The following is a 17,264-nucleotide window of genomic DNA, read 5'->3' on the forward strand; positions in this document are numbered from 1 at the left end:
TACAAAGTATAAATAAAACATGTTACATAAAATATCTATAAAATAGTATATGTTATATAAAATGGAATATAACTCATCCATCAAAAAGAATGAAATCCTGCCACTTTCAACAGTGTGGGCAGAGATAGAAATTATTATGCTAAGCGAAATATGTCAGAAAAAGAAGTATGATTTCACCCATGTGGATTTAAGAAACAAAACATTAGTATATGGTAAGGAGGGATAGGAGGAGAGGAGAAGGAAACAAACCACAAGAGACTCTTAATGATAGAGAATAAACTAAGGGTTGATGGAAGGACATGAATAGGATGGGCTAGATGGGTGATGGGTATTAAGGAGGTCATTTGATGTGACAGGCACTGGGTATTGTATATAAGTGATGAATCTTTGAATTCTACTCCTGAAACCAATATTGTACTGTTATGTTAACTAAAATTTAAATTTTAAAAAAGTGACAATTACAGATGTCCCCAACCCCAAAAAATAGAAGTGGAAGGAAAATTTCCAAACTCATTCAATGAGACCAGGATTACCTTGATTCCAAAACCAGAGACCTCACTAAAAAAGAGAATTAGAGATCACTATCCCTGATGAAATTCTCAACAAGGTGCTAGCAAAACAAATCCAACAGTACATAAAAAGAATTACCCACCACAGTCAAGTAGAATTTATTCCTGCACTGCAGGTATGATTCATTATCCACAAATTAATCACCTTGATACATGAATCTCTGAATTTCCATTATTTCTTATGGGGAAATTCGCTTTGATATATAAGTACTTTGAATTACAAGCATGTTTCTGAAACAAATTATGCTCTCAAACCAAGGTTTTACTGTTTATCGGTATACTCTTACATCATAAATTAAAATTATTGGGATTTTTCACTTCTAAATTGTTCTACTTGGTTTGAATTGCAAGTTTAAGTTCCCAGGTTAATTACATAGTTACTTTAAGGTTTAAATTCTTCATCACCTGTCAACTACTTACTGATCTTGGATTTAATTAGTCATTTTAATTTATAAAAATACCGCATGGAAAGAATTCAACTGGGAATTATGATGATGTGTTATGCATGTAATTTTGTACCTTTAACTCATCTCATGATCATCTAGGGTGACATGAATTTTGGAACCAGGAGAAAACAACTCATCTTTTTTTTTTTTTCTTTTTGCTGTGCCCTTTATAAAGAGTACAGATTGATAAGTCCTAAAGTAAGAGCTTCATGAAGGAGGGAAATTCCTTTTGTCGGCTCTTAAAAACAAAAACGAAAAGAAATTATGATATTATTATAAAATTATATTTATCACCTAGTTTAACCAGTTCCTTTTCATTACTTTATCCATTTATTTCTTATTGTACATGTGAAATTTATATTCAACAAGAATTTGGATAACATATATGTAAATGCAGAATAGTAAACAAAGCAGTTATATAAGTTTTAGGAATGCAAGAAAATTCCAATCTCTCTTTCATTTTTAAAATGTTGCCAGAGGGGTCTTTCATTATAAGGTGATAGAAATGTTGCCCCTAGTATGTAAATTCTTTGGCATAGGATCAACCATGTTGCATTGGTGCATGGTGCCTATAGTGACGCTGTTCAGGCAATAATTTCTCTATAGGAACATTTATTTGAATCACTACCTTGGATCGATAAGATTTTAAAAAAAAATAGAACCTCTTCTACTTTGGATGAAAAAAACAAGGGTTGCTACATTTTAAAGAATATCTATGGATAGCTTTCAGAGAATTATTTCTTGGTGGCAATGCTGGTCTCAAAAAGGAAAAAAAAAACTAAGCAAAGAGGCTTTTTGTTCATTGTGACAGACGGGGAGATTAGCAGCATTCCTGAGTGGACTGGAAATAGAAAAGCCAAGTTATGTGGGACTCTAAGTATTTAACTGGTACCTTCCCTTTTGGATTGTTTCTTAGGAGGCCTGTTCTCAACTTCATGACCAATATATTTGATAAGGAACTCTGAAAGTATTTGGTTTTATAACAGGGGCCTGGTTGTCATTTTGCAAAGGTATATATGAGTACTGGGCCTGAGAAAGTTGGTAAGATGTGGCAGCAGAAGCACATTGGACTGTGTTGACTAGTTAAAGTCATTCATCATAAGAGACTTTTTAAAGTACTCTATGATTTTTTATTGATTTATTTTCTGGATGCTAAATAGCTTTAATAAAATCCTCCAGGAGGAACAGCTGAAATCTCATGAAAGCAAACTGAAGCAGATTACCACTGAGCTGGCTGAACACCGCTCATATCCCCCAGACAAGAAAGTTAAAGCCAAGGAGATAGATGAATACAGACTGAAAGATCACTATCTGGAATTTGAGGTATGTTGAACCTAAATGTAATAAATGCCTAAGTTATTTTATGATTTTTCCATAAGCATTTTGTTGTTGTTGTTGTTGTTGTTGTTGTTGTTGTTGTTGTTGTTGCAGCTACTGCCACTATAGGAAGTATACCTGGACCTTGACCCTGGCTCTAACTTGAGAGTTCTGGGCATGGTCTAGATCATGGTGGCCCCTCATAAACATCAAAAAATATGTCAGTTTATGTGCTTAAAAGCAAACAGCCTGCCTGGTTGGGATAATGTGTGCCTGCTGTGAGAAAAAACAATGCCAGAATGGGCAGCTGCTTTCTATGTGTCTATGTTCTTCCAGAAGAGTTTGAGTCAAAAAAATAAAACTACAATGGAGGAAATGAGCTATAGGGTGAATGAAGCATCAGTTTCTTCCTGCATATTCTTGGCTTTTCAATAACACTGATGCATTTTTCCTCTCCCCACCTATATCCTTCAGAAAGAGATTGATACATTGATAAATTGTGGCACACCTGTGTTCATTGTGGTTATGAAAAATAATGGGGAGGATCCATAATCTCTGGAAAGGTTAAAAATTTTAAAGCAACTTGAAAGCAGTATATATAATAAATGTTACCTTTGGCTACATTTTCTCCCCAGTTAGTCAGGTTATGAAGTATCCTCTGACTTTCTCCCTTCAGCTGCCACTTTCAGATACTTAAAATGTCTTTTTGTTTTGTTTTAAGTAGATAGCATATAGTCAAAAATGAATAATCAGTTATTTTTAAATTTTTCACATAATTGTCTTTTCTGTTAGGCATGCTGAATCTACAGCTAGTCTTTCTAAATTGCAGTATAGTCTGTTTTACCTTCTGTCCTTCATCTCCTTCATTCTCATCTTATCATCCTGTTTCTTCCTAAGGCTTGAACTTTACACTCATCTAAGCACCCTCCTCCTGGCCCCTGGAGCCCCCCAGCATCTAATCAGGAGCCAAATCCCAGTGCTCAGCTTCTGTTGTTTCACTGCTGTCCCTTACTTACCATAGGCATTGCTTTTAGACTTCCTCTGCTGAAGTCCTGGATTTTTCATCTCTTACCTAATGTGGTAGTAGCTTTGTGTTCCTTAGTTCTCCTCTGACAATTAGTTTTCTAAGGCTTAACCCGGACAATGGCATTCCTCTGTGTGGCAGCAGCCCCTGACAGTCCCTTAAAACTCCCCCCAAAATTTATCTTAATAGTAAAATCCCAATCCTTAACCTCAGAGGATCTGGGTTCCTTCTATCTTCCTCCCACACTGGTCTTTCCACAACAGCCTCCTTATGTGTTAGTCACATTTCTGCCTATTCTCTACAAGCGTAATTTGTGCCTTTGTTCATCTACTTTCTTCTGCCCCAACTGCCTTCCCCTCATCTTCATTCCTAAAAGTCCTGTTCAGCTTTCAAGACACAGCTCAAATACCTCCTATGAAAAGACTACTCTGGATGCCTAGGTGGCTAGTCAGTTAAGCATCTGACTCTTACTTTTCCCTGAGGTCATGATCAAACAGTTCATGAGATCAAGATCTCGATTTAAGCTCTTCGCTGATTGTGCAGAGCCTGCTTGGGATTCTCTCTCTCTCTCTCTCTCTCTCTCTCTCTCTCTCTCTCTCTCTCTCTCTCTGCTCTTCCCCTACTCTCTCTCAAAATAAATATTTAATTTTTAAAAAGCCAACTCTAAACCTATTCGTTGGGGTTAATCTGTTACAGTTCTTGCCACAGTTGGCTTTATATTTAAGTTTTTCAGTATGTCTTTGTATCTATGGTTGATTCTGTAACACTTACCCCTGCTCACGATGGTGAGTTCTTGAAGTACAGAGACCTCAAGTCCATTTCTAATCTTTTCTGTATGCTTGCATATTGAATTGGATAGGATTTCATGAAAGCTAGTAAAGTATCTCCCTGGGGCACCTGGGTGGCTCAGTTGATTAAGTGTCTGGCTTTGGCTCAGGTCATGATCTCACGGTTCTGGGTTCGATCCCCACATCGGGCTCTGTGCTGACAGCTAGCTCAGAGCCTGGAGCCTGCTTCAGAATCTGTATCCCCTTCTCTCTCTGACCCTCCCCTGCTCATGCTGTCTCTCTCTGTCTCTCAAAAATAAGCAAAAACCATTTTAAAAATTAAAAAAAAAAAGTATTTCCCTGAGTTATAAAATTTGTTATAAGATTTGGCATTTTATCCAGTGCAGATCCATGTACTAGCTTTCTTCATGGTCAAGCAAGTCCTTGCTCTGGGCAGATGAAGAAAAATCATTCTCTTAAGAAAGGTAAAATTTATTAGCAAAAATTGTAGAAGCCTCAACAGCAAAAGACTTGAAAAATATTTTTTAAACAACAAAGCAAAAAACGAAGGAGCTCATCTTTCCCCAGACTTGTTCATTCTTGAGAAATGGTAGTTTCTCAAAAAGCAATCATAATTCTTCGCACTTTGAGTGGCTTTCAGCTATAAGCCCTTTTATTTTCACACATGCTAATTAAATTTCCCAACACCTCAGTCTCCTGTTTCTAGTACTCAACACCTTACTTTGAGTCCTTGACTTTAAGCTTGTCCACAGGAGGTGGGGATAGCTGCAAAATCATTGAAAAGTTGTCACTGCTAGAAGCACTCTTTACTTTTGAACCTACTGTGGTGCTCCTTATCAGAAAATGTAACCCAGCAAGAGCCAGCAGTTTCATTTCATAACATGGAATTTAGACCAAGTTTTGTGGGGATAAATCTTACTTTCATTAAACTGTTATCTCATGGAACCTGAAGATTATATTCCACAATCCCTGGTTTATCAAAATCATACTCATATGCTAATATGTCAGGCATGTTGGATTGTCTCTCAAGTTGCATTAATCTATGTCTATCAGGAAAGTAGAAGGGTAACTGCTATCCAAAAAGGTGTTTGTAAAAGTAATCCTTTTTAAAAAATGAATTATTAGTTTTTACTAACTTAAAATTGATGTAATATATATTGTGGGATCCACTTTGCTATTATATCAGCCACTGAAATTTGAGCTATTAAATTCAGATACAATTTGTCTTGTGTGTGTGTTCATGGAGATCTTTTGCATAGCATTAAATACTCTACTTTATAAACAACATTTTCTTAGCAGACTGCTTCATTCCCTGAATGAATCTAATCTCATTCCTTCAACAGTGGTATGATAGTTATTTATTGATCATTTTGTATATTTTGTTTACTGCTCTGTCATCAGACTGCTGGAACATAGACTGAAAGCTCAATGCATATTTGTTGACTGAATACGTGGAGTTTTATTATTATATATAAAATATAACATCAAAGAAAGTAGTTCTTTGAGACAGCTTAGTGGGTCCCCTGAAAACAAGTCTGATGGGCAGGTAAGAACACATGTCAATGCCTGCAATTCAGTGTGAACCCCACGTGGGATGCGAGAGGAAGGAAAGCTTTAATCCCATCTATATTCTGTCACCAGTAAAAATCACAGGCAAAAATTAGCTCTTTCACCTACTCCTGTAGAAAGGACGTCCTAGTGGTTTCAGACCATAGGAAATTCTTATAATTTTTTAAAAAATAGTTTACTGTCAAATTGGTTTCCATACAACACCCAGTGCTCTTCCCCACAAGTGCCCTCCTCTATCACCACCACCACTTTCCCCCCTCCCCTTCCCCTTCAACCCTCAGTTCTTTTTTAGTATTTAATAGTCTCTCAATTTGTGTCCCTCTCTCTCCCCAACTCTCTTTCCCTCTTCCCCTCTCCCTGGTCCTTCATTAGGTTTCCCCTGTTCTCCTGTTAGACCTATGAATGCAAACATATAGTATTTGTCCTTCTCTGCCTGACTTAGTTCGCATAGCATGACACCCTCAATGTCCATCCACTTTCCTACAAATGGCCATATTTCATTCTTTCTCATTGCCATGTAATACTCCGCTGTATATATATACCACATCTTCTTGATCCACTCATCAGGTGATGGCTCTTTCCATGTTTTGGCTATTGTTGACAGTGCTGCTACGAACATTGGGGTCCATGTGCTCCTATGCATCAGCACTTCTGTATCCCTTGGGTAAATGCCTGGCAGTGCTATTGCTGGGTCATAAGGGAGTTCTATGGATAGTTTCTTGAGGAACCTCCACACTGTTTTCTAGAGTGGCTGCACCAGTTTACATTCCCACCAACACTGTAGGAGGGTGCCCATCTCTCCACACCCTCGCCAGCATCTATAGTCTCCTGTTTTATTCATTTTAGCCACTCTGACTGGCATGAGGTGTTATCTCAGTGTGGTTTTGATTTGTGTTTCCCTGATGATGAGTGATGTTGAGCATAGTTTCATGTGCCTGTAGGCCATCTGGATGTCCTCTTTGGAGAAGTGTCTGTTCATGTCTTCTGCCCATTTCTTCACTGGGTTATTTGTGTTTTGGGTGTGGAGTTTGGTGAGTTCCTTATAGATTTTAGATACTAGCCCTTTATCTCATATGTCATTTGCCACTATCTTTTCCCATTCTGTTGGTTGCCTATTAGTTTTCTTGATTATTTCCTTTGCAGTGCAGAAGCTTTTTGTCTTGATGAGGTCCCAAGAGTTCAGTTTTGCTTTCATTTCCCTTGCCTTTGGGGATGTGACGAGTAGGAAATTGCTGCGGTTGTGGTCAAGGAGGTTGTTTCCTACTTTCTCCTCAAGGGTTTTGATGGTTTCCTGTCGCACATTCAGGTCCTTCAGCCATTTTGAGTTGATTTTTGTGTATGGTGTAAGAAAGTGGTCTAGTTTCATTCTTCTGCATGTTGCTGTCCGGTTCTCCCAGCACCACTTGTTAAAGAGGCAGTCTTTTTTCCATCGGATACTCTTTCTGGCTTGGTCAAAAATTAATTGGCAGTACAGTTCTGGGCCAAGTTCTGAGTTCTCTATTCTTTTCCATTGGTCTGTGTGTCTGTTTTTGTCCCGATACTATACTGTCTTGATGATAACAGTTTTGTAGTACAGGCTAAAGTCTGGGATTGTGATGCCTCCTGTTTTGGTTTTTTCTTCAATATAACTTTGGCTATTCGGGGTCTTTTGTGGTTCCATACGAATTTGAGGATAGTTTGTTCTAGCTTTGAGAAGAATGTTGGTGTAATTTTGATGAGGATTGCATTGAATATGTAGATTGCTTTGGGTAGTAGTGACATTTTCACAATGTGTATTCTTCCCATCCATGAGCATGGAATGTTTTTCCAATTCTTGGTGTCTTCTTCAATCTCTTTCATAAGTTTTCTATAGTTTTCATCCTATAGTCTTTTACATCCTTGGTTAGGTTTACTCCTAGGTATTTTATGGTTTTTCGTGCAATCGTGAATGGGATTAGTTTCTTGATTTCTCTTCCCGCCGCTTCATTTTTGGTGTATAGTAATGCAGCTGATTTCTGTACATTGATTTTGTATCCTACAACTTTACTGAATTCATTGATGAGTTCTAGAAGGCTTCTGGTGGAGGCGATTGGGTTTCCCATGTAGAGTATCATGTCATCTGTGAAAACGGAAAGATTGACTTCTTCTTTGACAATTCTGATGCCTTTTATTTCCTTTTGTTGTGTGATTGCTGATGCTAGGACTTCCAGCACTATATTAACCAACAGTGGTGAGAGTGGACACCCCTGTCGTGTTTCTGATCTCAGGGGGAAAGCTCTCAGTTTTTCTCCTTTGTGGATGATATTAGCTGTGGGCCTTTCATAAACTGCTTTTATAATGTTTAGGTAAGTTCCTTCTATTCTGACTTTCTCAAGGGTTTTCATTAAGAAAGAGTGCTGTATTTTGTCAAATGCTTTTTTGCATCTATCGACAGGATCATATGGTTTTTATCCTTTCTTTTGTTAATGTGATGTATCACATTAATGGATTTGCGAATATTGAACCAGCCCTGTAACCCAGGAAAGAATCCCACTTGATCATAATGGATAATTCTTTTTATATGTTGTTGCATTCGACTTGCTAGTATCTTGTTGAGTATTTTTGCATCTGTATTCATTAAAGATATTGGTCTATAGTTCTTTGTTTTTTTGCTGGGTCTCTGTCTGGTTTGGGTATCAAGGTGATGCTGGCTTTGTAGAATGAGTTTGGAAGCTTTCCTTCTATTTCTAGTTTTTGGAATAGTTTGAGAAGAATTTGTATGAGCTCTGCTTTAAATGTCTGGTAGAATTCCCCTGGGAATCTATCTGGCCCTGGGCTCTTATTCTTTGGGAGATTTTTGATAAGGGATTCGATTTCTTCACAGGTTATCCGTCTATTCATGCTTTCTCTCTTCCCGTTTGAATTTTGATAGTGCATGTGCATTTAGGAATTTGTCTATTTCTTCTAGGTTGTCCAGTTTGTTGGCATATAATTTTTCTTAGTAATCTCTGATGATTGCTTGTATTTCTAAGGGATTGGTTGTAATAGATCCTTTTTCATTCATGATTTTGTCTATCTGGGTGCTCTCTCTTTTCTTTTTGAGGTGCCTGGCTAGAGGTTTATCAATATTATTTATTTTTTCAAAGAACCAAGTCTTGGTTTCATTGATCTGTCCGACTTTTGTTTTTGTTTTTGTTTTTTTGGAACTCTATGGTTTATTTCTTCCCTGATCTTTATTATTTCTTTTCTTCTGCTGGGTTTGGGGTGCTCTTGCTGCTTCCCTTCTAGTTCCAGTAGGTGCTCCATTAGAGTTTGAATTTGCCTTTTTTCTAGCCTGTTGAGATTGGCCTGGATTGCAATATACTTTTCTTTAAGGACTGCCATTGCTGCGTCCCAGAGATTTTGGATTGTTGTATTTTCATTTTCATTTGTTTCCATATACTTTTTAAATTTCTTCTCTCATTGCCTTACTAGCCCAATCATTCTTTAGTAGGGTGATTTTTAACCTCCACATTTTTGGAGGTTTTCCAGACTTTTTCCTGTGGTTAATTTCAAGTTTCATAGCATTGTGATCTGAAAGTGTGCATGGTATGATCTCTATTTGTTTATACTTATGGAGGGCTGCTTTATGCCCCAGTATGTGATCTGTCTTAGAAAATGTGCCATTTGCACTCGAAAAGAAGGTGAATTTCCTATCTTCAGGATGCAGAGTTCTAAATATATCTATCAGTTCCATCCGTTCCAATGTGTCGTTCAGGTCCATTGCTTCTTTAGTGATTTTCTGTCTGGTTGATCTATCCATTGCTGTCAGTGGAGTATTAAAGTCCCCTGCAATTAGCACATTCTTGTCAATAAGATTGTTTCTGTCTGTGATTGTTTTATGTATTTGGGCACCCCCGTGTTTGGCACGTAGATATTTATAATTGTTAGCTCTTCCTGATGGAGAGACCCTGTAATTATTATTTAATGTCCTTCTTCATCTCTTGTTACTGCCTCTACTTTGAAGTCCAGTTTGTCTGATATAAGTATGGCTACTCTGGCTTTCTTTTGGCTTCCCATCACATGATAGATATTTCTCCATCCCTTTACTTTCAACCTGAAGGTGTCTTCAGGTTGAAAATGAGTCTTTTTTAGACAACAAATAGATGGGTTTTGTTCATTGTGTTTTCCCTAGAATTCATGTTTATGGTGTGTCTCTGGCACCTTGTATTCTTTGCAACATTTCCCTCATAGAGCCCCTTTTAGGATTTCTTGTAGGGCTGGTTTGGTGGTCATGAATTCTCTCAATTTTTGTTTATTTGGGAACACTTTTATCTCTCCTTCTATTTTGAATGACAGGCTTGCTGGATAAAGGATTCTTGGTTGCATGTTTTTTTCTGTTTATCACATTGAAGATTTCCTGCCATTCCTTCCTGGTCTGCCAAGTTTCATTAGATAGGTCTGTAACCACTCTGATAGGTTTCCCTTTGTACGTGATGGCCCTTTTCTCCCTAGCTGCTTTCAGAATTCTCTCTTTATCTTTGTATTTTGCCAGTTTTACTAAGATATGTCATGCTGAAGGTCTATTCAAATTACGTCTCAAGGGTTTCTTTGTGTCTCTTGAATTTGAATGTCTATTTCTTTTCCCAAATTTGGGAAATTCTCAGTTATAATTTGGTCTAGTATCCCTTTAGGACCTTTCTGTCTTCCTCTTCAGGAATTCCTATGGTATGGTTTTTGTTCTCTTTTATTCTATCCCTCAGGTCTCGAATTACCCCTTCCTGCTCCTGGATTAATTTCTGTTTTTTTTTTTCTACTTCCTCTTTTGTTATAACTATATCTTCTATTTCACCTATTCTTCTCTCTGCCTCATCAATCCTTGAGGTGGCTGCTTCCGTTTTATTATTCACCTCATTTATAGCCTTTTTTAAAACTCATCACACCTATTTTCAAAGTGCCTAGTCAATGTCTCAGTTGCTTCTTTATGCTTTTTTCAACCTCAGCAATTAATTTTATGACAAGTTTTTTAAATTCTTGATCAGGTATGTTATTTAGAACTGCCTTGAGCAGTTCTGTGGCTGTGACTTCTTTCTGGAGGTTCCTCAGGGGAGAGATCCTTTGTTTTGTCATTTTTGCTTTTTTTCTGTCTCTTGTCAGCTTTAAAAAGCTCGTTGTGCACCTGTCAATATTGCTCTGTTAAAGGAGGCTTATTGAGTGTCCAGGGCCTATCATTTCAGGAAATATTCTTTTAATGGTGTCTCTCCGTTTCTCTTGCTGTGCCTTTGAATATTTTATTTCCCTACTCAGCGATATTTGGGACTCTCAGTCATGCACACTTTGGCTTGTTTCTTTGGGTAGTCCTAAGAAGGAAAACAGACCAACAAACACTGAGGGATCAGAAGCATACAAACCCACAGATAAATCAAGGAAAAAACAAATTAAAAGGGCGAAGGGAAAGAAAGAAAATGGAGAGGAAAGAGACGAGAAGCAGAAAAGAAAAAAATAAATATAAAGGGGGTCACAGACAACAAAGGACAATGGACAGTCTAAAAGTGTATGACCAGTTGCGGGGAGAGATAAGGATTAGTTTCAGGAGAATATATCTGGATTGCAAGAAAGAAATAAAAAAGAGGGAGAAAGGTAAATAAGGAGTAAGAATTTTTTTAAAAGTTTTAAGTAAAAAAAGTAATAATAATAAAAAATAGGTAAAAAAAGAAAAAGATAAAGAAAAAAAAGGAAGAAAAAAGCAGCAGCTCCCCCTTGCGGATAGGCGTGGTTTGGTGTAGTAGTTCTCTGGGGGCTGCTCTCAGAGGCTCTGCCTTGGTGGCTGCAGAGAGTAGAGTGGTGGCACCCCAAGCTCCGCTGGAACTAAGCACTTTAGACCACTGTAATTAGTTCGATCTCCTTGAGCTGCAGCTGAGCCAAGTTGTATTTTCCAGGCCCGCCTCAGTTCAGAGTCCTAGTCCATGAACTTTTATGCTACCACAGATGAAATGTACTTGCTTTGGTGGCTGGCTTTTTCCGGGGAGGGATCAGTTTGTCGTGGCTCAGGCTGGGATTTGCACTGCTACTGCCTGAGGCGCAGTGTGCTGCCTGAGGCAAGGTGCGCAGCAGGAGGTGAAGTGCACACCCTCACAGAAGCTGCAGACTCCCAGCCCCAGCCAGATGGCAATTGCGTAGGGGGAGGGATCAGTTTCTTTTGGCACAAGTGGAGATTCAAGCTGCTCTGCCCGAGGTGCTGGGCACTGCTGGAAATGAGCTGTAAGCTCCTGCAGCCGAAGCGCAAGCCCTGGCCTCCACCGCCACCAACTCCCTGCCACGATCGCGTTGGGGTGGGGGCTAATTTTTCCCTGTTGGCCCCCAGGATTCTGGATTCGCACGGCCAATTCTGGAGGTGAGATGCGCCGTGGAAATGAGGTGCATGCTCTCACTCCCACATCCAAGGTCGAAGGGAGCGCCCCTGATGCTCCACCGTGGCCACGGACTCCCCGCTGGGATGGCGCAGGGCTGGAAGCTGTTCTTTCCCTTGTGCCACCTGGGTTCGGGATTTGGGCTACCCAGCAGTTATATATGGAGTGAGAGTTTCTCTCTCTGAGTGCAGCTAAATGTTCTTTATCTCTTCCCCAATGACAGTACTATGAGCGTGTTCAGTTTCTTTCTCTTCCCTTTGTCTCTCAGGGACTCCACATGTTTGCCCCATGTTGGGCTGGGGCTCCCACCTCCCCTGCCCTTCTCGGCCTGGCCCATCTTCCAATCTCCCCAGTTTACACTCACTCAGGTATCTTTGAGGTTGTCTTCTTTCTGGAGTCTGTTTTCTCCTTCCACTCTTGCAGATGAGAGTAATATCCTTCTCAGTTTGATAGATGGGGCAAATGAAGTTTACAGAGCTCCCTTCCTCTCCACCATATTGCCTCCTTCCCCAAAATTCTTATAATTTTTACACATGAAAAAGAAAAATGCTTTTATTTTGTTAGAATATTAAGCTTTTGGTAATTATTCTGGGAGCTGTCGCTAACTTTATGCATTTCAGTTGTTTATAGGCCAAGTTGCTTTGAGTACCAGAAATCTTCATGGTAGGGCAAATTCACAGCTCTTTCTGTGCCTTCAAATTCTGGCTGACAGTAAGGTATTAGAAATTATAGTAAATAAGTAGGTTCAGAGTTTGGGGGGGGTTTACTGTTGTTTTTTTGTTTTGTTTTAAAATCTATAAGTAGTCTACAGAGAACAAAGAGGCTTCCATTTATCTTACTAGATTTAGCCTATAAGAAAAAGATTCTCTTTTACTTAAAGCAGCAAACTACTCTTCAAGTGGGCTTTAATTGACTAATCTTTGCCTGTTTCTCTGTTGACAATTAAAGGTTGTTTTGTTTTTTGATTGGATTTGTACCTCCAAGCTGTGACTGTTAATTCTTTATAAGAGTTCACTTGGATCCTAAACTCACTTTTGGAAGAGTTGTTAGACATCACAAGTCTCTGTTAAGAAACTCACCATCATTTTCCAATTTCAAAAAATAAATATCAGAAATAGCCTCACTTCTTTATAAATTAAGTATTTCTTTTTATTCATTTCCCACTTCACTAAAAAAATGTCTAAATTGATCTCCATACTGCTTGTGCATTTGGAAATTTTTCAAGATATGGGATTTCTATTAGATATAGAAACTTAAAATACTCCAGCCATTCAAAGCATAGTAGGCTGAGCTATGCCAGAAAACTCCTGGACCCTTTAAGAAATAGCCCTATTAAAGATACCCTTTGATAGCTTGGTAGTTAGCCCTATTGCTGGAGTCCAGCTCCAGCATGTCCAGGGTTCCCCTGAAGGATGGACGGTGCTGGCGAGAGAGAGCGAGAGAGCCTCGAGTTTCTTTCTGATCCCCAGGCAGGCATCTCTGCCCTTCTGGCAGACATCCCTGCCCTTCTGGAAGGCATCTCTGCTCTGTCTGGTTCTCAAGCTTTATTTATTATGAAAGGTACATAGACCAGAAAGAGCAGTAAATGATTTCTCATAGAAAATTTATACAATTTCCCAGGACATGGGTTCTTCAGAAGTTACAATTCTAGTAGTAATGATTGTCATAACAAACTTAGCTATAGGCACTCATGTTGTCATAGGTATTTTTTTTTTTACAAAACCTCAGGTCTAGCCTTAAGGAAGTGACCTTTAACCAAGAGGCAAACAACCTTATTTAGTAAAGGCCAGTTTTTTATGAGTAAGGGTCATTAGGCTGTTTATAACTCTAAGAGAAAGTTCCCAGAAAAACAGGATTCTGTGGAGACATAATGCCTGCTCTCACAGTCCCAAAGATGATTGATACATTTTATTGCAGTAGTGATTTTTACAAGGGCGTCCATATCCAGAAGGTTATCAGTTAATTGTTTAGGTGAAAATTATATGTTGCATTAGGGTGTATCTAGTTTACTTTTCCTAGACCAGGTGCAATCATGCCTCAGGGACAGGGCAAGGGGACAGGCCGATCCTGACACTAATCAGCAAAGTACTCTGAGGTTTGGTGCCAAAGCAGAAATGAAAGTTTGAAGAGGGTAGATTTTGGGAGCTGTCTGGGGTCAAGAGACCATGCAAACTTGCCATACCTTCACCAGGAATTTTCATTCTACCGGTGAGTTCAAATAGTTCCCAACATCACCCCCTTTTCTATTTTTTAAATGAAATGAAAAGTATGTAGTTCCACATTAATTCTGTGAAAGCTTTGATTGATGAAGCAACAAAAGGAAGGTAAAAGGTATAAGATGAGCACCAATATACTGGCCCCAATGCCGATATTTGTCAGGAGTGAGACTAGTCCCTTGGAACTGAAAACATTTTGTAGTCCCTGAAGGAAAGAGGCTGCAACCTGGGAGGGAAAAAGGAAAGCAGAAGAGACATTGATGGCCTGAATTTGTTAGTGAAGGCACTGTGAGAGCAGAATTGATCTCCTGCACTACCTGTAATCAATAATCATCATACAGGGGAAGGGCTAGTTTAACAGAATCTCCCATTGAAGGCACCCTGCTCTTATAGATTGGGCTCAGATTAGAGGCAATTAATACCAACAGAACATCCTATCCATAAGAAAATGGTGTGCGTAAGCAGGAATTTTTGCTCTTTCCCCAGCTTTCTGGGACAACATTTGCCAATCCGATGGCAAAGAACAAGGACAGTTTATCTCATTGGACCATTGATTCCTCAAGCTTCTGCCGTGTGTAGACCAGCCAGCTTCTGGGGTGTGGCTGGAGCAGGGCTGGAGATCTCAGGGCCAGTGTCTTTTTGAGGGTCAGTTTAAGCTGGTTGACTAGATCTGGATCACCTCACCAGATTGAGGGTTCTTCTAAGTTGGCCTACTTAACTCCAGAGTGATGCCTGAAATTTTAATAAGGGATTAATTATTTGTTTAGTTATTTATCTGTGAAATCCACCTCTAAGTTTTTGAAAGGGGTGACCCCCATCCTCTAAATGTAACAAGCACAGAAGATTATGTATACATGAAATACTGTAATAATTTTCTTTGAAGTTTATCTCAAGTTGTCTAATTTAGGCAAACAACAAACATTCAAAGACAATCAGAACTAGAATTTAACATCTACAGTGGTGCATTGTTGAAACATAGTTTTCTCTCTAAACAAAAACTCCATTTTCAGAGATAGCCAATTCGAGACCAATGCATTTGTGGAACAAGTGCAGTCTTAACAACCCTGGCCTAATTATTTACATAAGCTCAGCAGGATTAGTGACTGTTCATAAGGATCTTTTAAAGTTTGCTTTGCTGGGACCTTTTCTAAGGAATCTCCAGATTGAACTTCTAGTAGTCTGTCCAGGCCAAGTACCTTCCATCAGACAGGCCTGCAATACCTGTTGAACTGGGCAAATTCCTCTTCATGAGGTCCCCAGGATATGCTGAGGTTCCTGTGCCTGCCAGGAAGTGAACTTCTTCACTCACCTGGGGAGGCTGCTGGGAACTCTGTGAGCAAGGTATCCAGCCAACACTTCCAAGAGGCTTTATGACTCCATGTTTCATAAAGTCCATTTTAGTTCCTTAAAGCTGTCTGGTCATATCCGAGTCTATGCATGACTCTCAAATATGACTTTCCAGTCAAAGCCTTGGTAAAATAACCAGTATTTCCAATGGTGTCCTGCTATAAAATAAACAGATTCTTATTGAACTTATGCAAACAATTGTGATTGGCATGAAAAAGAATATTCACTGGGACCTGTTGAATTTCAGAGGGTTTAGGTAAAGAGAAAAGATAAATGCTGTTTACAAACAAATACTTTTATGACATTTCTGTATATCTAGATCTCTTAAGAGAAAGTTTCCTTAAGCTGGGTAAGCAAACATTAAAGAACCAGCAATATTCTTAACAAGAGTCATAAAACTATAATTTTTCTCAGTTCATTTAGTCCCATGTTCCAAACTCTTGTTCAGATTGGATGCAGCTTTTAGCTCTGTAAATTTCTACCCATTTTAATGTTAATCTAAAAGATGTCAAATACTGCATTTGTCCCAAATTTTCTCTTTACAACTTTCCTTGAAGAAGAAACACATTTTGTGACCAAATCTCAGAAATGGACATTGTTAAAGATCTGATGAGAGTATATTATGATGCAATTTGACAAAGAAATTTAGTGACACTTAACACTTTCAGTAATCAGAGTATTAAGTACTGACCTTATACCAAAAAATTAAGGTTTTAGGAATTGCGTATATATTTGAGCAGTTACAGCATTTACCCATGCAATACAACCTAAGGTTTATCATTGTACAACAGTGCTTTTTTAAGTAACTTGGCATCCTATATAAAAGGGCCTAATTGGTCAAGACTTCTTTACCATTTAAATACTGGGAAATTTGTTAAAACCTTAGGAAGTTGTAAAACACATCCTAAATAGAATTGCAAGTTATTATATATCTCAAAACTCTATTTATTCAACCAAAGTGGCAATAAAAGATCCCAATGGGGACAGCATAGCATTACATGGTTGCTAGCAAAACTTTGTTTCCTTAACCTTGAGAACTTTTAACTAAGGACTCCAAGACCTGACAAAGATAAAACCTAAAGCTTTGGCCTTCTTGGCAGACAGAAGAGAAAACCTCCATTTACATAGTCTTATCAAGGGCAGATCAACAACCCAAGAAAACTTTGGCTTTTGAACAGAAAGGAGAGCAGAATTTCAACCCTGTACCAATGTACCTTTAAAATTTCATTCATCTCAACCTCAGTCAATCCTGTGCACACATAAAAATCCTTTTCAATGATTTCCCTTCATGAGCCTCCTACAACTTTTCTTTGCCTTTAAACTTTGTCCCAAAGCCATTTCATTCCAAACAAGCAGTCTCATTTAGGACACAATTGTTTTCTTTTATCCTCAACGAAAATGTATTTTTATTTCCTATATCTTTCTTATATACCCCCCATTTTCCTACATATAGGGTTGCTTTTCTTATTTTCAACAGTCATAAGTACACTTAGCAGAATTTTAACTCTTAGGAAACCTCAGTCTCCAATTGAGGACTTAGTAACTGAAAGGTGTTTACACCAGAGCTTTTCTTCTTAGATAATAAATTTATGAACCAATTAAGTACAAAACATGTTTTTAACAGTTTTAAGTACCCTTAGT

At 38.6% G+C, this 17,264-nt stretch overlaps 1 protein-coding gene across 3 annotated transcripts in view; it reads left to right on the forward strand.

Annotated features, from left to right (window-relative positions):
• PSD3 (pleckstrin and Sec7 domain containing 3) overlaps window positions 1-17,264 on the forward strand; it is a 442,746-nt gene that overhangs the window by 383,420 nt on the left and 42,062 nt on the right. For all 3 annotated transcript variants that reach the window (XM_029936893.1, XM_029936887.1, XM_029936888.1), the window contains exon 12: window positions 2,195-2,338. In XM_029936893.1, the coding sequence (XP_029792753.1) occupies window positions 2,195-2,338 (144 nt within the window). The remainder of the gene's footprint in view (window positions 1-2,194; window positions 2,339-17,264) is intronic.

The sequence above is a fragment of the Suricata suricatta genome, chromosome 1 (genome assembly GCF_006229205.1).
Source record: "Suricata suricatta isolate VVHF042 chromosome 1, meerkat_22Aug2017_6uvM2_HiC, whole genome shotgun sequence".
Lineage (NCBI taxonomy): Eukaryota > Metazoa > Chordata > Mammalia > Carnivora > Herpestidae > Suricata > Suricata suricatta.